The sequence below is a fragment of the Bombina bombina genome, chromosome 4 (genome assembly GCF_027579735.1).
Source record: "Bombina bombina isolate aBomBom1 chromosome 4, aBomBom1.pri, whole genome shotgun sequence".
Lineage (NCBI taxonomy): Eukaryota > Metazoa > Chordata > Amphibia > Anura > Bombinatoridae > Bombina > Bombina bombina.
The window spans coordinates 991,869,659-991,893,038 of NC_069502.1; the positions used below are offsets into that span (position 1 = coordinate 991,869,659).

Genomic DNA, 23,380 nt, shown 5'->3' on the forward strand with positions numbered 1-23,380 from the left:
TAATAAATGTATTAACCCCTAAAGCTAAGTCTAACCCTAACACTAACACCCCCCCTAAGTTAAATATAATTTAAATCTAACGAAATAAATTAACTCTTATTAAATAAATTATTCCTATTTAAAGCTAAATACTTACCTGTAAAATAAACCCTAATATAGCTACAATATAAATTATAATTATATTGTAGCTATTTTAGGATTAATATTTATTTTACAGGCAACTTTGTAATTATATTATCCAGGTACAATAGCTATTAAATAGTTAATAACTATTTAATAGCTACCTAGTTAAAATAATTACAAAATTACCTGTAAAATAAATCCTAACCTAAGTTACAATTAAACCTAACACTACACTAGCAATAAATTAATTAAATACAATACCTACAATTAAATACAATTAAATAAACTAACTAAAGTACAAAAAATAAAAAAGAACTAAGTTACAAAAAATAAAAAAATATTTACAAACATTAGAAAAATATTACAACAATTTTAAACTAATTACACCTACTCTAAGCCCCCTAATAAAATAACAAATACCCCCAAAATAAAAAAATGCCCTACCCTATTCTAAAATTAAAATAGAAAAGCTCTTTTACCTTACCAGCCCTGAAAAGGGCCCTTTGCGGGGCATGCCCCAAAGAATTCAGCTCTTTTCCTGTAAAAAAAAACATACAATACCCCCCCCAACATTACAACCCACCACCCACATACCCCTAATCTAACCCAAACCCCCTTTAAATAAACCTAACACTAAGCCCCTGAAGATCTCCCTACCTTGTCTTCACCACGCCGGGTTCACTGATCGATCCAGAAGAGCCTCCGATGTCTTGATCCAAGCCCAAGCGGGGGGCTGAAGATGTCCATGATCCGGCTGAAGTCTTCATCCAAGCGGGAGCTGAAGAGGTCCATGATCCGACTGAAGTCTTCTATCAAGCGGCATCTTCAATCTTCTTTCTTCCGGATCCATGTAGTTCATCCCGCCGACACGGAACATCCATCTTCACTGACGACTTCCCGATGAATGACGGTTCCTTTAAGGGACGTCATCCAAGATGGCGTCCCTCGAATTCCGATTGGCTGATAGGATTCTATCAGCCAATAGGAATTAAAGTAGGAAAATTCTGATTGGCTGATGGAATCAGCCAATCAGATTCAAGTTCAATCCGATTGGCTGATCCAATCAGCCAATCAGATTGAGATCACATTCTATTGGCTGTTCCTGGTTTATTTTAACCAGGTACAATAGCTATTAAATAGTTAATAACTAATTAATAGCTACCTAGTTAAAATAATTACAAAATTACCTGTAAAATAAATCCTAACCTAAGTTACAATTAAACCTAACACTACACTATCAATAAATTAATTAAATAAATTACCTACAATTATCTACAATTAAACCTAACACTACACTATCAATAAATAAATTAAATAAAATACCTACAAATAAATACAATTAAATAAACTAACTAAAGTACAAAAAATAAAAAAATAAGTTACAAACATAATAAAAATATTACAACAATTTTAAGCTAATTACACCTACTCTAAGCCCCCTAATAAAATAACAAAGCCCCCCAAAATAAAAAAATGCCTTTTTTGTACTTTAGTTAGTTTATTTAATTGTATTTATTTGTAGGTATTGTATTTAATTAATTTATTGATAGTGTAGTGTTAGGTTTAATTGTAGGTAATTTATTTAATTAATTTATTGATAGTGTAGTGTTAGGTTTAATTGTAACTTAGGTTAGGATTTATTTTACAGGTAATTTTGTAATTATTTTAACTAGGTAGCTATTAAATAGTTATTAACTATTTAATAGCTATTGTACCTGGTTAAAATAAATACAAAGTTGCCTGTAAAATAAATATTAATCCTAAAATAGCTACAATATAATTATAATTTATATTGTAGCTATATTAGGGTTTATTTTACAGGTAAGTATTTAGCTTTAAATAGGAATAATTTATTTAATAAGAGTTAATTTATTTCGTTAGATTTAAATTATATTTAACTTAGGGGGAAGTTAGTGTTAGGGTTAGACTTAGCTTTAGGGGTTAATACATTTATTAGAGTAGCGGTGAGGTACGGTCGGCAGATTAGGGGTTAATGCTTGAAGTTAGGTGGCGGCGATGTTAGGGAGGGCAGATTAGGGGTTAATACTATTTATTATAGGGTTATTGAGGCGGGAGTGAGGCGGATTAGGAGTTAATGCATTTATTATAGTAGCGGTGAGGTCCGTTCGGCAGATTAGGGGTTAATAAGTATAGGTAGGTGGAGGCGACATTGGGGGCGGCAGATTAGGGGTTAATAAATATTATGTAGGTGTCGGCGGTATTAGGGGCACCAGATTAGGGGTACATAGGGATAACGTAGGTAGCGGCGGTGTGCGGTCGGCAGATTAGGGGTTAAAAATTTTTAATAGAGTGGCGGCGATGTGGGGGGGGCCTCGGTTTAGGGGTACATAGGTAGTTTATGGGTGTTAGTGTACTTTAGAGCACAGTAGTTAAGAGCTTTATAAACCGGCGTTAGCCCAGAAAGCTCTTAACTACTGACTTTTTTCTGCGGCTGGAGTTTTGTCGTTAGATTTCTAACGCTCACTTCATCCACGACTCTAAATACCGGCGTTAGAAAGATCCCATTGAAAAGATAGGATACGCAAATGGCGTAGGGGGATCTGCGGTATGGAAAAGTCGCGGCTGCAAAGTGAGCGTTAGACCCTTTCCTGACTGACTCTAAATACCAGTGGTAGCCCAAAACCAGCGTTAGGAGCCTCTAACGCTGGTTTTGACGGCTAACGCCAAACTCTAAATCTAGCAGTAACGCAGCCATTCTGTGAACTCTAAATACCAGCGGTATTTAAAATGTGCGGGGGAAAAAAAGCATGCGTAGCTAACGCACCCCTTTGGCTGCAGAACTCTAAATCTAGCCGTAAGTACATTTTAGGCACCTCCCTCTAATCATGGGTGCTGTCATTATGGAATCTAGGTTACACTGCAGGTATCTGAAGGAGAGTTGCTGCACATGCACAGCACTGGAATTTTGTGAAAGATAAATTTCAACATGGCAGCTCCCATGACATGAAGGAGGTGGGGAATAACCTTGATACTATGTTTATAAAATGTATTTAGTGTTAAATCTCCATTTAAAGGCATAGGAAAGTCAAAATTAAATTTGCATGATTCAGATAGAGCATGTCATTTTAAGACACTTTTAAATTCACTTATATTTTTAAATGTGCTTCGTTCTCTTAGTATCCCTTGTTAAAAAATGAATACGCACATATCATACACTACTGGGAGCTGCTGCTAATTGGTGCCTGCACACATTTGTCTTTTGTGATTGGCTAAATAGATATTTTCAGCTTCCTGTCAGTAGTGCAATGCTGTCCCTTCAGCAGTGGATAACAAAAGAATGAAGAAAATTTGATAAAATAATTAAATTGTAAAGTTGTTTAAAATTGTATGTTCTATCTGAATCATAAAAGAAAATTTTGTGGTTTACTATACCTTTAACCCCTTAATCACTGACGCCGTACGTCCTCACAAAAAATACCCTTAACGACCAAGGACATACAGCGTACGTCGTCGGTCTTAGAAAGCAGTGGAAGCGATCCTGATCACTTCCAGCTTCTCTTCAGTTATTGCAGTGATGCCTCGATATCGAGGCATCCTGCAATAACATTTCTTACCCCTCCAATGCAGAGAGAGCCACTGGGGAGGAAGTGGGTGGAAACCGCTACACTACAGAAAAAATCTTTGGCAAAAGTGGGAGAGAGGGGGGAGGGAAGTGCAATAAAAATGGATTTGGGGGGGGGAAGCAACACTACAGAAAAAAATAAAAATAAATTAAAAAAAAACTCATTTTTTTGTAAACTGGGTACTGGCAGACAGTTGCCAGTACCCAAGATGGCTCCCAATAAGGTAGAGGGGGAGGATTAGAGAGCTGTTTGGGGGGGGGGGGATCAGGGAGGTTGGGGGCTAAGGGGGGATCCTTCACAACAACATATGCAAATATGCTTAAAAATAAAAGCTACCTTTTATTTTAGTACTGGCAGACTTTCTTTTTTCTTTTATGATTCAGATAGAGCAGGCAATTTTAAGCAACTTTCTAATTTACTACCATTATCATTTTATTTTCGTTCTCTGGCTATCTTTATTTAAAAAGCAGGAATGTGATGCATAGGAGACGGCCCATTTTTGGTTGAGAACCTGGATTATGTTTGCTTATTGGTGGGTAGATGTAAGCATCCAATAAGCAAGTGCTATCCATGGTGCTAAACCTAAAATGGGCTGGCTGCTAAGATTTACATTCCTGCTTTAAAATAAAGATAGCAAGAGAACAAAGACAAATTGATAATAGGAGAAAATTAGAAAGTTACTTAAAATCTCATGCTCTATTTGAATCTTAAAAGAAAAAATTTGGGTTCAGTGTCCCTTTAAGATGGCGGGACATTTGTGGGGTGGGGGAGGGAAGAGAGCTGTTTGGTAGGGATCAGGGGGTCTGATGTGTCAGGTGGGAGGCTGATCTCTGCACTAAAGCTAAAATTAACCCTGCAAGCTCCCTACAAGCTACCTAATTAACCCAGACATAATACACGTGTGATGCGCAGCAGCCTTCTAATTTCCAAGAAGCAACGCCAAAGCCATATATGTCTGCTATTTCTGAACAAAGGGGATCCCAGAGAAGCATTTAAAACCATTTGTGCCATAATTGCACAAGCTATTTGTAAATAATTTGAGTGAGAAACCTAAAATTGTGAAAAATGTAACGTTTTTTTTTTATTTGATCGCATTTGGCGGTGAAATGGTGGCATGAAATATACCCAAATGGGCCTAGATCAATACTTGAGGTTGTCTACTACACTACACTACACTAAAGTTAAAATTAACCCTAGAAGCTCCCTACATGCTCCCTAATTAACCCCTTCACTGCTGGGCATAATACATGCGTGGTGCGCAGTGGCATTTAGCGGCCTTCTAATTACCAAAAAGCAACGCCAAAGCCATATAAGTCTGCTATTTCTGAACAAAGGGGATCCTAGAGAAGCATTTACAACCATTTATGCCATAATTGCATAAGATGTTTGCAAATAATTTTAGTGAGAAACCAAAAGCTTGTGAAAGAAAAAGTGAACAATTTTTTTTATTTGATCGCATTTGGTGGTGAAATGGTGGCATTAAATATACCAAAATGGGCCTAGATCAATACTTTGGGATGTCTTCTAAAACAAAATATATACATGTCAAGTGATATTCAGGGCCTTTTTAAAGTGATGGTAAACTCTCCCCTTTTTAAAATTAGATCCGGCATGTTAGTGATATTTTTGATGCAGTTTAATGAATCAGTTGTAATGAAGATGAGCTAAATTTAATATAGATATGAAATTAAAATACCCCATGCTCCAACACTCACTTTGAAAGTACATTTTTCTGTGAGCTAATGGTTTGAATTGTTGTCTAATCTGCGCTCTAGGTACAACAAATGTGCCATATGGGGAGAGGGCTGATTTGAGAACAATTCAAACCTTTAGCTTACAGAAACATTGACTTTTGAAGTGGGCGGCGGAGTGCGGGGTAATTGAATTCTATATTAAAAAGAAAGTTATAGAGCCTCTTCATTACAACTAATGAATTAAACTCCATCTAAAATGTCACTAACATTCCTGATCTGATTTTATAAAGGGTAGAATTTATCATCACTTTAACACCTGGAATAAACCATTGTCATCAATAGTATAGCACAGGGCTACATGAAGAACTCCACTACTTTTGCACCAGCTGTTTAGCGCACCATTGACTTATTGATTGAGCGATATCCTACGTGAATTTTACTGCACCCCATTAGGTGTCTATTATGTGAGGGATTTAGTGCACTGCGCTATCTGACATGCATATGTTAGTGTGCGCTAGACTGTTACTCGGGTAATAAAAAACAACTTTGGACTTGTAATATGAGTGCAGAAATAGATATTGATTGTACATGAGAAATGTTATCATAATTACTGTAATATGTTTGTGCTCCACTTGTAATCTAGGCTATAATAGGGAATTAAACCTTGAGTTTGATGTCCCTTTACAATAAAGGGTCATATTTTGTGTAAAATCTTTTTTTGCAAGTTACTTGACCAAATCTTTTAATGTAAATGTACAACTGATGTTTCTTTTTTATGTCATTTCTTTAGCTACTGTGTATGTAACGATCACAGTAAATGATACAGAGTTTGGGCTACAGTTTGCAAATTCGCACTATAATTTCAGTATTTCTGAGGAGGAACCAGAAGGAATTGAAATTGGAGCAGTGCGAGCCCTCAGCGGAAATGCCAAGTCTTTAATCACTTACCTAGTAAAGACATACACAGAAATATTCTCAATTACTAACGAAGGCCATATTGTCACACGGGTCACACTAGATAGAGAGAACCAGAGTAGCTATGATATGATTGTGGAAGCCACGGATTCCCAGGAGCCACCCAGCACTGCAGCCACATTGGTAAGACTGACTGATCTGTAAATATGTATTGCATCTGAACAAAAATATGTTTTTCTTTTTGTTATACAGAAAAGTAATAGTATAGAGCTTGCAGTTTTAAACAACTTTCCAATTTACTTCTATTATTAAATTTGCTCCGTTCTCTTGGTATCCTTTGTTGGAATATATGTTTAGGAACAGTAACGCTCTACTAGGAGCTAGCTGAACACATCTGGTGAACCAATGACAAAAGACATATATGTGCAACCACCACCACCAGCTATGTCCCAGGAGTACATTGCTGCTCCTGAGTCTGCCTAGATATGTTCTTTAACAAAGGACACCAAAACCATATTTGATAATAGAAGTAAACTGGAAAGTTGTTTAAAATTGCACATTCTGTCTGGGTTATATGTCCCTTTAAATGTTTGATTGGCAATTGGTGTGAGGCTTTGCTGCAGCCTACCTGATAGGTTCAAAATTATTTTCACTAAGGATGTGATCAGGGTGGCAAAAATGCATGGGGGGACCCTTAGTTCAGCATTTCTTTCATGCAGTGACAGCACCAGGATGTGGAAAGGAAAGATATTGATACAGGAAAATAATTAAAAATACATAATTTGCTTAAACAAGATGTATACTTGTTTTCTTGTATATAATATGTAGAGGATATTTCTGTGTGAATATATTTTACTTTTATGTATTTTATTTGTCACTCAAATACCCATCTGAACTTTGCCTGGTAGTTTGGATCCTAATATGACAATATTTACCTGATTAATATTATTGACTTTTTTTTTTTTTTTTTTTAAATGCAGCAAATGCATCCAACACAAAAATTCAAACAACTAGCAATTACTTTGGGTTTTGGGGCTATAACAATATATACTGACCTCATAAAAACCTGTTAACTGTTTTACACACACTCTGTTGTGTACACAATATAAAGTAGGGATATGATATGGGAAATCTGTCTTCACTTAAGCATCATTGTAGTTTTAGCCTCAATTCTCAGTCTAAAGCCAATTATTAATTATTTATTAACCCCTAATCTGCCGCCGCCAACGTCGCCGCCACTATAATAAAGTTATTAACCCCTAAACCTAAGTCTATCCCCCCTAATTTAAATATAATTTAAATTAAACTAAATTAATTTAACATAATTAAATAAATTAATCCTATTTAAAATTAAATGCTTACCGATAAAATAAACCCTAAGATAGCTACAATATAACTAATAGTTACATTTGTATCTAGCTTAGGGTTTATTTTAATTTTACAGGCAACTTTGTAGTTATTTTAACTAGGTACAATAGTTATTAAATATTTATTAAATATTTAATAACTACCTAGCTAAAATAAGTACAAAATTACCTGTAAAATAAATCCTAACCTAAGTTACAATTACACTTAACACTACACTATCATTAAACTAATTACCTAAACTACTTACAATTAATTACAATTAAATGAAATAAACTAAATTACGAGAAAAAAAAACACTAAATTACAGAAAATAAAAAAAGAATTACAAGAATTTTAAACTAATTACACCTAATCTAATCCCCCTAATAAAATAAAAAAAAAACCCAAAATAAAAAAAATTCCCTACCCTATACTAAATTACAAATAGCCCTTAAAAGGGCCTTTTGCGGGGCATTGCCCCAAAGTAATTAGCGCTTTTACCTGTAAAAAAAATACAATACCCCCCCAAAATTACAACACACCACCCACACACCCCTACTCTAAAACCCACCCAATCCCCCCTTAAAAAAACCTAACACTAACCCCCTGAAGATCACCCTACCTTGAGCCGTCTTCACCCAGTTGAGTTAATAACTTTATTATAGTGGCGGCGACGTTGGCGGCGGCAGATTAGGGGTTAATAAATTTAATATAGTTGCGGTGACGTTGGTGGGCAGATTAGGGGTTATTAACTATAATGTAGGTGTCGGCGATGTTGGGGGCAGCAGATTAGGGGTTTATAAGTATAATGTAGGTGGTGGCGGTGTCCGGAGCAGCAGATTAGGGGTTAATAATATAATGTAGGTGTCAGCGATAGCGGGGGCAGCAGATTAGGGGTTAATAAGTGTAAGATTTTAGACTCGAGGTTCATGTTAGGGTGTTAGGTGCAGACATAAATTGTCTTTCCCCATAGGAAACAATGGGGCTGTGTTAGGAGTTGAACGCTGCTTTTTTGCAGGTGTTAGGTTTTTTTCACCCAGCTCAGCCCCACTGTTTCCTATGGGGAAATAGTTTTTGCCAGAAAATCGTGCACAAGCACGTTTTGCCAGCTTACCGCTACCGTAAGCAACGCTGGTATCGAGATGAGATGTGGAGCTAAATTCTGCTCAACGCTCACTTTTCTGAGGCTAACGCCGGCTTGCAGAAAACTCGTAATACCAGCGTTGTTTAAAGGGAGCGGTAAGAAAAAAAGGAGCGTTAGCAACGCACAGCCTTACCAACAAAACTCGTGATCTAGCCGTAAGTTTCTACAAACTATTGTTTTGATTGGCATGGGCAGCTGGTTTATGTACCTATGTATATAGATGTCCTTGAATGAGACATAAAGGGATATGAATTGAAACAGAAACATTTTATTTTGTGAGTCAGACAGAGCATACCATTTTAAATTTTTTCCAGTTTACTTCTTTTTTTTTGTTGTTGAACATTTTTAAATAATACACAGAAATGGGAGACACAGTTCCCTGTTTGAAACAATAAAATAATGCAAATGGTTAACAAAGCTTATTTGGTTTGAGTTAAGTAACAATAGACCAGTTAATATTAAGTGAAGAAAATAGGAACTTAAGCATCAAGACCATACAAATTACACATTGCAGACTGGACTCTAAATCATTTTTATATTTAATTAATTAGTCTCTAATGAACTAGAAGTGTGAAGCAGTTGAGAATGATAATGGTGAAATAGTGTTAATCAAAGAGTTTTCCCTTTTGAGCTATAAAGTTTGTTAGATGTATCTGTTTTTAAGGTAGGTTTCCCATGTTGATATGATTTCTGCGTACCAGTCCATTCTATTCTGTTTTATGTAGTAAAGTTCCTCTAACCGCAAGGACTCTGATGTTTTGGATCCACATTTCCAGTGTGGGGGGGTCATTAGTTTTCCAATTTTTGGCTATTAGGAATTTAATGCTAATGGACATTAGGAAAAATAATTTAAGGAATGGTTTGTATTTGATTGGGGGGGGGGGGGGTTATTTAGTAGCCATATCATAGGGTGGAGTGGAAATTGGATATCAAGGATATGTTCTATTTCAGATATTACAGATCTCCATAGGTTTTGAATTGATGTATACCACCACCACATGTGAGCTATGCCACTATTCACATGGCCACAGCGCCCACATGTGTTTTTAGCTTTATGGAATAGGCAGCATATTTTTTGGGGGTCTAGTACCATCTGTGAAGGATTTTCAGATTAACTTCTAAAGAAGCAGATGATATAGAGGTTTTAAAGGTGGTGTAAATTATCTGTGAACGTGCTTGCAATGGAATAACAATTCCAAGGTCTCTTTCCCAACTGTGTAGGTATGGTAAAGGATGTCCTGGGGGTGGAATTATTAGTATTTTATATATAAGCGATAATGTGTGGCAGATTGGGTGTTCTTTGATACATAATTGTTGTTCAAAGTTCATTAGAGGTCTAGTCATGCTTCTTGCTTGAGGATGTGTCATTATAAAATCATATGCTCTCCCATAAGTGAACCTGTTAGTGAAACATGTGAATCCTTGCTGTATGAGTTTCTTGTGATTTTATTTGTTCATTATCTATAAGCCAAAAGATTGGAAAATCAGATAGGTGAGTAGTGTACTGGTGTAATGTTATTAGAGGTCCTAAATTTTGTTCTTTGTTTGATACAAGAGATGTTAGTGGAGAAGGTCTAGAGGTTAGGTGAGAAAAGTGTAGTAATTTCCCCCCCCCCCCCCCCAGGATTTGAACATTGCGTTGTTGTGGGCAGTCTGAGGTTTTGTTTGTTTAATAGTCTAACAAGATCTATTGATATGTGTAGTTTGTAAGATGTTATGTTCAAGAATTACCCAGTGTTTGTGAATGTTCCAATCTATTAAACATTGAAAAAATATAGCGTATCTATAATAGGTCAGGTTGGGAAGGCCTAGTCTTCCATGTTTTTTAGGTAGTTCCCAAGTGACAGACAGCACACACCTGATGCTCGTGGTAGAGGGCCACTGCACACACCTCTCTGTAATATGTAGACAACTGATTTCCACAGCACCAGAAATTATAGGAAAATTGTTGAACAACTTAGCTTTTATTATTCCATTTCAGCACTTGGCACACAGCAGCAAAAAAGCGATGTTTCGGGCTGTTAACCCTTACTCATGCTTATTCAGAACACCTGTTAGCTGCTCCTTAAATACCATATGACATTAACCCTTAACACACCAAATAACATGTTGGCGTATGATGGGGCAACATTGGACCCCATGAGTTGTTTTGAAGACAAATTTGTCTATGAAAATGCTTTATTCTTACAGTATGGGGCAGCCTGGTGGCGCTTCATAGATGACGTGTTTGGCGTGTGGTGGGGTGACATTGGTTCCCTTTTGGCTTTTGTAGATCAGTTGAATAGTGCAGTGCAGGGACTAAAATTTACACTTAATTTCAGCTAGACAAATATTGTATTCTTGGATACTGAAGTGCACAAGGATGTCATGACTGGCAATTTAAAAATTGACATGTACAGGAAGAGTATAGACAGAAATTCCCTACTTAAATATGATAGCTTCCATCATGAGTCTTTGAAAAATTCCCTACCAAAAAGCCAGATGCTCAGAGTTCATAAAATAGTAAGTGACAGCCATGTGAAAGAGATAAGACTTAGAGAGATGACTGAGAGATTTGTACAAAGGGGTTATCCTTCTAACTTAGTGGAAAGAGAGAAACAAAAAGCCAATAGTGTCTGTGAAAATAGGCACAAAATTAGGAATAAACAGGATAGAATAGTGTGTGTAACACAGTACAATCCATATAGTGCTGAAATTGCCCAATACCTTAAAAAACATTGGCACATTATAAAAAATTGTAATACAGATATTACTGAGTTTCAAAACTATCCACTAATGGCATATAGGAGAGTGCCCAATATTAAAGATCTAGTGGTTAAGAATGACATTGGGGCCAAGGTAAAAACACAGACATACATATCATCTAAATCATGTGGTACCTATCCTTGCTTAAACTGTGCCAGTTGCCATTCGGTCATAAAGGGTAGAGAGTTTGTACATCCCCAAACAGGTAAGAAGTTTAACATCAATAAATTTTATACATGTGAGTCTACACATGTAATTTATCTTATTAAGTGTCCATGCTCCAAAATCTATTTGGGCGAGACTGTTAGAAAAATACGTGATCGCCTCAGTCAACACAGATCAAATATAAGATGTGGGGACATGAAAGCCCCGGTAGCCTGTCACTTTATTGAAGCTGGTCACAATATCTCACAACTGAGCTGGCAAGTCATTGATAGTGTTGAACCCCATAGAAGGGGTGGGAATAGGGAAACACAACTAAAGAGGAAAGAATCCTTCTGGATACATAAGTTAGATGCTTTAGTTCCCAAAGGGATTAATAGAGAAATAGACATGACAGTATTCTTGTGAGTAAAATTTGAAATGAAAGACATTTTGTCAGTTTGTAATACAAACAATATTGAATTCTCTGTGAATAAGTAAATTGTAGCAAAGATAATAATATTATCATATGATAAATTTGTAAGATATATATCTGGAAATTATAACTACTAACAGCAGATTGTTTTTAACTATGTATTTAACAATTTTTATAGGAATAATGAGTCTTGACCACTAGGTGGCGATATTTTGTAGTTGTTTAGGTAACACAATGTTATTTGGTGTGTTAAGGGTTAATGTCATATGGTATTTAAGGAGCAGCTAACAGGTGTTCTGAATAAGCATGAGTAAGGGTTAACAGCCCGAAACGTCGCTTTTTTGCTGCTGTGTGCCAAGTGCTGAAATGGAATAATAAAAGCTAAGTTTGTTCAACAATTTTCCTATCATTTCTGGTGCTGTGGAAATCAGTTGTCTACATGTTTTTTAGGTAGAGACATAATTTTTCAGTTTATTCTAGGGTGTTTATTTGCCAAGTGAAGTCGCTAAGTGCTCTCTATAATGTCTCTAAGTATTTATCTGGGAGTGGGATCGGCAGGGTTTGAAGAATGTACAAGATTCTTGGGAAGATATTCATCTTTATTAGATTTATCCATCCTAGACAGGATAGCTTTTAAGATTTCCAGCTTGATAAATTCCTAATTATTTCTTCTTTTATTTTAACATAATTAAGTTTGAATAGGGAATTAATGGAAGTAGTGAGGTATATGCCTAAATATTTAATAGAGCAGGGATTCCATTTGAATGGTGTCAATTTTTGGACTCTTTTTATTTTATCTGGTTGTAGGGTAATGTTTAGTATTTCTGACTTTGATACATTAATTAAGAAGTTTGAAAGATGAAAAAAGTGTTAAATTCTTATTTTAAATGGGTAGTGAAGTCTCAGGGTTTGTTAGCATAAATAGAATGACTTTAAGCTAGGGTTTCTATTACACATGCAAATAAAAAGGGAGACAAAAGGCATCCTTGTCGGGTTCCATTTGTTATTTTAAATGAGTCAGATAGGATACAATTGATTATTATTTTTGCAGACGTTTGGGTATATAGCGAAAGTATACAGTGTATTATGCCTTGGCCAAATCCAATAGTTTCTATGGTTAATTTAAGAAAGCCCTAGGCAACACGATCAAAGGCCTTCTCCACATCTGTTGAAAGGGTAATTAAAGGTATTGAGTGTTCTTGTGCGTAGAATATTATATTTAAGGCCCTGACCATATTGTCCTTTGCCTCCCTCCCAGGTACAAATCCCACTTGATCTGGGTGGATTAAATCAGGTAGTAGGGAGTTTATTCTGTTCGTTAACATTTTGGAAAATAATTTTAGATCAGAGTTTAGAAGCGAAATAGGGCGATAATTCGAGTTATATTCAGGGGATTTGGTTTTAGGATTACGGTTATGTGAGCTTCTAATGCAGTGCTAGGAAAGGGGTGGGTTTTGTCAATAGTGTTAAAGTATGTCAATCAGTGTGGTGATAGTTGTTCTGCAAATAGTGAATAATATTTGTAAGTCAACCCATCCGTGCCCGGAGATTTATTGGCTGGTAGATTTTTAATTACCTTTTATAGGTCTTCCATTGTAAAAGGTTCATCTAGTGTTTCTTTTTGGGTTTTGGACAGTTTTGGTAGCTGTAGGTTTGAAAGATGGTCAGTGATAGTTTCTTTGTGGGTGTTTGTATGTGCAGCTTTATTTGAAGTGCCTTGTGGTAAATTGTAGAGATTATAGTAGTATTTTCTGAATGTGGGAAGAGTAATGAGATTTCCCAGAGTTATCTTTGATATGAAGATTATAAAAGGATTTAGATTTTTTTTAATATACCTTGCTAGTAAGTGTCATGATTTATTCAATTATATGTGTGGCGGGTGTGCTCTTTATTTAGGGTGGATGCTAAAGTAAAATGCTTGGTTTGGAGTAGATGGAGAGTGTCCTCATCTTTTGGATCTTGTTTGTGTACTGACTCTAAATGTGATATCTCTTTTATGAGATTGGTAATCTTCTCTCTTTGAAGCTTGTTAAGGTGAGCTTTGTAAGCTATCAGTTCCCCTCTTAGAACACTTTTATGTGCTTCCCAATTATTCTGAGGGGAGCTTTCTGAATTAGTGTTATGTTGGAAATACTCTTCTATTCTGTTCTGGAGTTTTTCTTGTAGAACAGGATCAGATAGTAGACTATCATCTAGTTTCCAGATGTAGTCTCTAATAGGTTTAGAGGGCCATTCGAAGGAGCAATGTACTCCAGCATGGTCTGACCAATTAATGGGAGAGATGTACACGGAACAGAATAAGCTCATGCTTGTTATATCTGTAAATATGTAGTCTATCCCTGTGTACACTTTATGTTGGAAGGAATAAAAGGTAAAGTCTTTGGATAGAGGATGTAATGTTTTCCATACATCTAGGCAGGTGAGCTGTTTAATCAGTTTATTCGATTTAGTGATGCAAGATAATGCATTTGATGATCGGGGAGCAGTGTAATGAGGGATTAAGGGTTAAGAGAAAATCTCCTCCCATAATGAGTGTACCTTTTTGATTTTCTAAGATTATATTTGATAAATGTTTAAGGAATGTATGTTGCTTCGTGTGAGGTGGATAAAAAGAAACTAGCATGACCAGGCTACCGTACAGGAGGCCCGAGACTAGGAGGTATATTCCTTCTTTATCTCTAATTATTGAAATTTCCTGGAAGGGGATGTTTGCTTTGATTAGGATCCCAACTCCTTGGACTTTTTCTCTGAGGGCATGATGCAAAGAAGGCTCTACAGAATTTATAATGGAATGTTTTGGCCTCCCTGCCTTTAAGGAAGTGGGTTTCTTGGAGTAAAATTATGTCTCCAGCTTGGCATTTTACAATAAGTTAGGGCTGTGGATCTTTTCCTTTGTGAGTTAAGGCCCTTAGAGTTAATGGTGATAACATTTAATAATTTGTTATTAGATTGTTTGTTAGTTTGAGGTGTCATGAGGGTTTGTTGAAGTGAGTATATCTGCAATAATGCGTTGTGCAAAAGGGTGAGGTCTTGAATCTTGGTGTGCTTGCTGTAACATATAAAAAAGTGGTCGTCCAGTCTAACAATAACTTAATAAACAATGGTGCAACAATAATCATTAAACAGTGTGCAAAACTTGAAAAGAAAAGGATCCCATCTCTCGCTAAGTAGTAACGGGGTTTAGGGAGGATTGCCTCTCTTCCCTAGTGCCCAAGTTGGATATCTACAACTTGATTACTTGAAAACAATATAAGACATTCTGAGTATATTATTACAATAATAGAAACGTAACTAAACAGGATTCAACATTCAACATCAAGGTGTATGTTCATCTATTGACTATAAAACAGCATCTTTTCAGATAGTATTCTATATTAGTCGTGATATAGATAGATATGTATATGCATACAACAGGGGTAGTGCTCTCTATAGTTCGATTACTCGATTGAGTATAATTCTCATTAGGTAGTTAATTAGTCCCTTCTATGAGTTTGATAAATGTCAACATACTTCCAAATTAGAGGCAGAAGGTAAATAGTTAGGATATATGGGTCTTTAATAAGACAAATTCAAGGGAAAGTACTGTTACTATTCTTTTATGAAAGAGAGAGATATTGTGAAAATATAAAAAAGGCAGTACTTATCCACATATCGCAAGATCAGAACCAGTATGAGGAAGAGAGATCTTCAGGGTGGCAGGTGTGGTTGCAGGGATTCAGGTTGCTTCTGCTTCTTCTTGGGTATTGTAATCCAAGGTGATCTATGGGATGTAGCTGTGCCATTTTTTAGATGGTTTGTGGATGGTGTGTCTTCTTCTGTAAGAGAAGGTGGTGGATTAAAAGTGAGTCCTAAAGTTTTGGAGAGAGTGTCCAGGTCAGAGGAATCTTTGTAGATTAGAAGTTTTCCAGCATGTGGGATCATTAGGCTGAATGGGAAGCCCCATTGATATAATATTTTATGGTCCTGGAGAACTGTGGTTATGAATTTCAATGATTTCCTCTTTTCAATAGTTGTCAGGCTTAGGTCTTGGAATATTTGCAGTTCTTTGTTTTAGCAGATGAGTATTTCTTGCTGAGGTCCAAATGGTTTCTCTGTCTCTGAAGTGAAGAAGTTTAACAATCACGTCCCTTGGTGGAGCATTTGGGCTAGGACGTGGCCTTAGTGCTCTGTGAGCCGGTTCTATAGCGGATTCTGTGAGTGAAGTAGATTGGATGATGCAGTTAAAGAACTGTATGAGATAGGAGTGGAGGATTTCAGTCGATATTTCTTTAGGGATTCCTCGAATCCTCAAGTTATTCCTCCTACTCCTATTCTCAAGGTCTTCGACTTTGTCTTGTAGAGTTTGGATCATAGAAGCGTGCTGTGATAATCCTATTTCTACATTTGATATTATAGAGTTCATGGCGTCTTCAGCTTTTAGTTCTTCCAAGCTGGAGCGTAAAATGTTTATTCCATTTTTTAACTGTAGACATTTCGTATTGTATAAATGTCTTTAGGTCTGTAATATCCGTTTTAGATGGTAATTGTTTAATGGAGGCTTGTAGCAGCGTTAATTGTTGCTGAGTGATTGAGTTAATGTAGGTTCTTGAAGAATAGGTTGCTGACTCTCTTATGTTATATTAGCTGCATCTGACTTATTGTGGTCTGGAGAAGTTAAAAATGTGGATAAAGATGTAGACTGCATAGAAGACTTTCCATACTTATCTGGTTTAGTTGATTTTCTGGTAGTCATGGTGTGGCGTGAATAACTGTTGTTTCAGACGAGAAAGCAGATGTAGGGCTGCTATGTTTGTGTGTATAAGGCACCCTAACAGGGTCACGTATAATCAGAGATTTAGTGTGGGTTGAATATCTTATTTGCTTAAGACTTGGATGCTTAGCAGTGTATATAGATATTCTGTGTCTCAGGTATTTATCACGGTTTAGCTCTCTTATAGGTCTGCAGTTAAGTCTGGTTTGTAACGAAGAAAGGTATACACCCTGGATGTTTAGCGTTTGCTTTAAATGAGCTGCAATAATAGAGTCAGCTATGTTATATTTGTACAACGTGAGAAGCGCTAGCCCTTCAGGAAGAGAGAGAAATATTATATTAAAAGGATAGTAAAGTCAAAATTAAACTTTCATAATTCCGATAGAGCACACAATTTTAAGCAACTTTCTAATTTACTCCTATTATCAAATTTTCTTCATTCTCTTGGTATCTTTATTTAAAAAAGCAGGAATGTAAGCATAGGAGCCAGCCCATTTTTGGTTCAGTACCTAGGTAGCGCTTGATGATTGGTGTCTAAATGTAGCCATCCAATTAGAAAGTGCTACCCAGGTACTGAGCCAAAATTGGGCCGGCTCTTAATCAAGAGAACGAAGAAAAATTAATAATAGGAGTAAATTAGAAAGTTGCTTAAATTTGCATGCTCTATCTGAATCATGAAAGTTTATTTTTGACTAGACTATCCCTTTAAGGCAGCATCTGTGCTGCGTTAGAGGGTATGCTGTTATAAGATTTTTAAGGCATATCTCAGTTTGAGGTGAGCAGCTGTCAGTAATTTATTAGCAGAGGTTTGTTATCTGTTTTAGCTGTGCTCTCAAGTACTGAGGGTTTAGGTATGCTGTTCTTAAATGGCTATGATTGCTTTCAATGTGCTTTTCTTTGCGTATTTAACCGTTAGCATTTTTTTTTCATATTGCTTAGAAGCCGTAAGTCTCTCACCTTTACCTCTTCTTATATTTCTTGGAGGAACTATGCTCTCATCAAGCGTCAACGAATGTTGGTGTCATTTAAAAAAAAAAAACGGGTCATGGTTAGTCTGCTCGCGGCCGCATGACTATGTTCAATTTTGTAACCTCTGTACTGTTCCAAGTTTGTGGCGGCCCTTAAATCACAGAAATAGCGAGTGTTCAGCTCATGTCATGTTACGCTAACCTTGCTGGTAAGAGGGATCAGCGTTGTGAGTGCTTCTGATTGTGCTGGGTATTATTTAATTGAGGCACTGAGGGTGAGATGCTCCGGAGCTCTGGATCTATGAGGCCATGTTCCTGCACAGCCAAGCCCAGCCCCCAAATTTTCCAGTTTACTTCTATGATCAACTTTGCTGCAGTCATGTGATATTCTGTGTTGAATTGATAACTAGATAGGCATCTGGAGCACTACATAGCAGGAAATACTGTAGTGCTGCCAACTAGTGCTCTTGAAAACAGATACAATTTTTGCTAAATTGTTGCCATATAGTGCTCCAGATCTACTGCATAGAGTGCAGTTGTTCTTTAAAGTATGTCAAGATCACAGCTTGAGACAGAGTATGATTGGGAGAGCATTTATATAATATTAAAAATGCTTGAGAAGAAATGAAAATTGGCATCAGTTGACAGACACTTTATAAAAGTACAAAAATGCAAACCAACACTTAAAGAGACAGTCTACACCAGAAGATTTATTGATTTAAAAGATAGATAATCCCTTTATTACCCATATCCCAGTTTTGCATAACTAACACTGTTATATTAATATACTTTTTACCTCTGTGATTACCTTGTATCTAAGCATCTACTGCCACCCCCTGATCACTTTATTATTATTATTATAAGTTATTTGTAGATCGCCAACAGATTCTGCAGCACTATAAACAAAGGCGGAGTACAACAAAACATTTATAGGGATCAAACGGGTAGAGGCCCCTGCCAAGAGTCGCACTATTGTAGTCAGCTCTTACGAAGGTGATCTACAAACAGCTGGACTCTTAGGCTTACATGCTAAGGGGGTTCAGGGGATAACAATGGAGGAGTGGAACTAGTATAAAGAAAGGTTAGTGTAGGTTGTATGCATCCCTGAACATTAGAGTCTTTAGGGAGCGCTTGAAGCTTCCAAATCTAGGGGAGAGTCTTGTGGAGCGAGGTAGAGAGTTCCACAAGATGGGAGCCAGTCTGGAGAAGTCCTGTAAACAGGAGTGTGATGAGGTAACAAGAGAGGAGGAGAGTAGGAGATCATGAGCAGAGCGAAGGGGACGGGAGGGAGAGTATCTGGATACAAGGTCTGAGATATAGGGGGAGCAGTGCAGTTGAGGGCTTTGTATGTCAGAGTTAAAATTTTGTGTTTAATCCTAGAGGCAAGAGGAAGCCAGTGAAGGGATTGGCAGAGAGGTGCAGCAGATGAAGAGCGACATGTAAGGAAGATGAGCCTGGCAGAGGCATTTATTATGGATTGTAAAGGAGCTAGGCAGCAGTTGGGGAGACCAGAGGGGACAGAGTTGCAGTAATCGAGGCGGGAAAGGATGAGAGAGTGGAGTAAGACCTTAGTTGTGTCTTGTGTAAGGAAATGTTTTTAAGGAGAAAGCGGCAGGCTTTAGCCAAGGATTGAATGTGAGGAGTAAAAGAAAGATCTGAGTCAAATGTGACCCCAAGACATCGGGCATGTGGGGCAGGGGTAATGATGGAGTTCTCAACAGTTATAGAGAGATTGGGGGTGGAGATTTTGGATGAAGGGGGGAAAATAAGGAGCTTTAGCTTGAAGTAGTGAGAGGACAGTTAGTGACACGGGTTAGCAAGGAAGGAGATTGGTCTGGTGCAGAGAAGTAGATTGGGTGTTGTCAGCAATCAAATGATATTGGAAACCGTGGGACTTAATTAGGGAACCTAATGGTGATGTGTAGATTGAGAAGAGAAGGGGACCGAGGACAGAGTCTTGCGGTACCCAGACAGAAAGTGGTGACAGGGCAGATGAGGCCCCAGAGAAGGTTACACTAAAGGTATGGTTTGACAGGTAGGAGAGAACCATGAGAGGGCTGTGTCACAAATGCTGAAGGATTGGAGGGTTTGGAGCAAAAGAGAGTAGTCAACAGTATCAAAGGCTGTGGACAGATCAAGGAGGATAAGCAGAGAGAAGTGGCCTTTTGATTTTGCTGTAAGTAGGTCGTTGGTAACCTTAATGATTGCTGTCTCTAGGAATGATGGGGACAAAATACAGATTGCAGTAGGTCAAGGAGGGAGTTTAATGTAAGGAAATGGGATAGGAGTGTATATACTAGCTTTTCAAGAAACTTTGAGGCAAGAGGGAGGAGGGAAATAGGGTGGTAGTTGGATGGGGAGGTTGGATCAAGGGAAGGTTTTTTGAGGATAGGTGTGACCAGTGCATGTTTCAGAGATGAGGGAAATATACCAGTGCTGAGGGAGAGGTTTAAAATGTGTGTGAGTATAGGGGTAAGGGTAGAAGAGAGGGGGGGAGTAGCTGTGAGGGGATAGAATCAAGAGGACAGGTAGTGTAGTGGGAGCGCAGTATAAGTGCAGAAACTTCTTCCTCAGTAACAGGGGAGAAAGAGTTTATGGCTATGTGGGTTGTGGTTGATTGCAAGCTTTTGAGAGGTTGAGAGAATGGAAGTATGTTGAGAGCTGATTTAGTTTCTGATGGAGTCGATTTTGTTATGGAAGTGACTGGCAAAGTCTTGAGCTGACAGAGAAGTTGTATTAGGAGGTAGGGGTGGGCAGAGAAGAGTATTGAAAGTGGAGAACAGACATTTTGGGTTTGAAGAAAGAGTAGAGATAAGAGTAGAGAAGTAATGTTGCTTATAGAGATTAAGGGCAGAATAGTAGGAGTTCAAGATGAAATTGTAATGAAGAAAATCAGCTGAACTCCGAGATTTTCTCCAGTGCCGCTCAGTAGTACCGGAACATTTGCATAGGTACCGTGTCAGAGGAGTATGCCAGGGCTGAGGATGAGTGTGTGATTTCCGAGCTATGGTAAGAGGGGCCAGATTGTCAAGGATGGATTTAAGGATGGAATTATAGTGGCAGATAGATTGGTCAGGGCAGGAAGAGAAGGAGAAGGATGAGAGAAGAGGTTTGAGGGAATTAGCAAGCTGTTGCTGATCTAATGACATAATGCTTCTGTGAAGTTTGGTGTGAGGAGTAGAAGGAGGGAGAGTTATAGGGAGGGGATATGTTGCAAGCGAGGAGACAGTGGAGGCTCCTCTATAGGAGCACTTGAGCACGTGAACCCCCTGGCCCCTGATGCCCCTGATGAACACCCTGACCCCTGACGAAAAAAAAAGAAAAAAAAAGAGTGAGAAATAAAACAAAATAAATAAAAAAAATTTTTTTTTTTTGCTGATTTAAATAAAAACATTCATCCAGGCTCCACTGCAGTTTTAACTAAAAACATTTAAAATGGTCATTTTTAAACATTTAGGCTGAAAGTGGAAAGGTCTTTTGCCTAATACTTCTATCTATCGCACGTGCGATAGTTAGAAGTATAGGCAAAAGACCTTTCCACTTTAAAACTGCATTGACTGCAGTGCCACCTACAGGCCAGCCTATAGCTCTCCTTACCGCACAGCTCTTAGTGTGCGAGAGGCAGCTGTCACGTGACACTCGCACACTAAGAGCTGTGTATGTGAGCACTGGGAGGTGGAGCATCTGGGCTGACATCAGGCATCATGATCTCATCGGCTGGTGGCGGGAACTACAGTACTGAAGAGGAGGGAGCTGCAGCAAAAGACTGAGTGCCTGTCTGCCTGCCGAGTGAGTAATGTTTTTTCCATGTGGCATGTTTGTCACCGTCTCCCATACTGATCATATTTCTACTAGAAGAATAAGAGAAAGAGATGGCACTAGGCACATTATATAAATGACTGTCTGAGGGATATGATCTATACAAGTGACCCCTTGTTCTGGTCATATTGGATGAATACATTTATATAATGTGCCTACTGCCATCTTTTTTTCTTATTCTTCTGCATCTATTCACGTGACTGTGTGAGTGTGACTGTTTCTCTTCTTGCCATGTTCCTGATTGTCTAGGTCTGGCAGGAAGAGAGGGAGCCGAGTCACATGTCCTGGGACTCCTGCAGAGAAGAGCTGCTGGTGCTAAGAAGGACCAAGTTAGTGGTGAGTGCGTGGAAATCTGGATTAAAACTGTACATTGACAGTCTGTGCTCTCTTGATGCTCAAATTTGCCAAACTGGTGTTCAGATTCACATAAACATATTTAGTTATAGCCACTCTGCTTACTGTTAGTCATCCGTGTAGTAACTGACCTTAATCTTAATCAGAATTTTAACAATGGTCAGTTACTTCACGGATGACTAACAGTAAGCAGAGTGGCTATAACTAAATATGTTTATGTGAATCTGAACACCAGTTTGGCAAATTTGAGCATCAAGAGAGCACAGACTGTCAATGTACAGTTTTAATCCAGAGACATTGCGAGGCAGTCAGTCACATGGGTTGCTGCAAACTGTATTCTCCGTGAACGGTGTTATGCTCAATTTACTAAAAAATCATCCCTCCCTTCTGCTGTCAAACACTTACTGTCTGTCTTGTCTCCACAAGCTGGAATAACTTCATTATCTTCCATATTAGTAAAGCTTGAATCCCATACTTAGTATAATCGTGAGATGAGCAGTGCAGCAGTCATTTGGATAAAGTCTAACTTTGTTTCTCTGTGTTATTACTGCTGGACATGGAATTTACACTGACATTTGCTATGGACAATTAGACATGTATACCTTTACTTTTAGTATAGCCAAATGTAGGCACTGGTAGCACATTTTATAAATCATTTTAGAGTGTCTGTATTGTAGGAAAATGTGGACTTTTTGATTAACTGTATGTCACAAAGGAATGTGTAAGGTATGATGGTACTGTCTACCGTAGCTACATTGGTAAGGAACTCCAGTCCCACATCTGTCTTTGATTCTAAACTTCCCTCCCCCGTGTCTCTCGAGTAGTCAGTGAGAGGCTGAGAGCAGGCAGTGGCACTGCAACTAGGAATAGGAAGGGGAGTGTGTGAACTCAGAGCAGCAGCCTTTATGTGAGTAGGTGTCTTGTAGCACTAGCAGGTGACTTACTCTTCATCTTATCTGCACTAATCATAAGACTGTTAAAATGTTTATAAAATTGTCACGTATTGTATTTGGTTTTTTTTTCATAAAAAATATTTTTTGTCTCTGAGGACCTCTAGTGGTCATTTGTAGTATCGCTTTTCTGACAGCAAATATAATTACATTTTTCATGATTAGTGATACTGTCTGCCCTCAACAGTTAAAAAAAGAAATTAACATAAATTGTATCTGTCTATTTTGTTTCTATGTCAACCTGGTGTCAATTTAAAAAAATATTGGAGAAGAGAGGGGGAAAAAAAGGCAAAAAATAAATAAAAAATACTGGCTATATTGTTAGAGAATTAATGCTGTTTAGTTTATTAGCTAGTGTCACTATCAAAGAAATATCTCTAACTGCATCATCTGCCCCATTATACCTCTTT

General features: G+C 37.6%; 1 protein-coding gene across 1 annotated transcript in view; it reads left to right on the forward strand.

The window, feature by feature from the left end:
- The window catches only part of LOC128658145 (protocadherin Fat 4-like), a 651,406-nt gene that overhangs the window by 121,177 nt on the left and 506,849 nt on the right, over positions 1-23,380 (forward strand). Inside the window, exons 12-13 of the mRNA XM_053712644.1 lie at positions 6,192-6,499; positions 21,916-22,002. Coding sequence (XP_053568619.1) covers positions 6,192-6,499; positions 21,916-22,002 — 395 coding nt within the window. The remainder of the gene's footprint in view (positions 1-6,191; positions 6,500-21,915; positions 22,003-23,380) is intronic.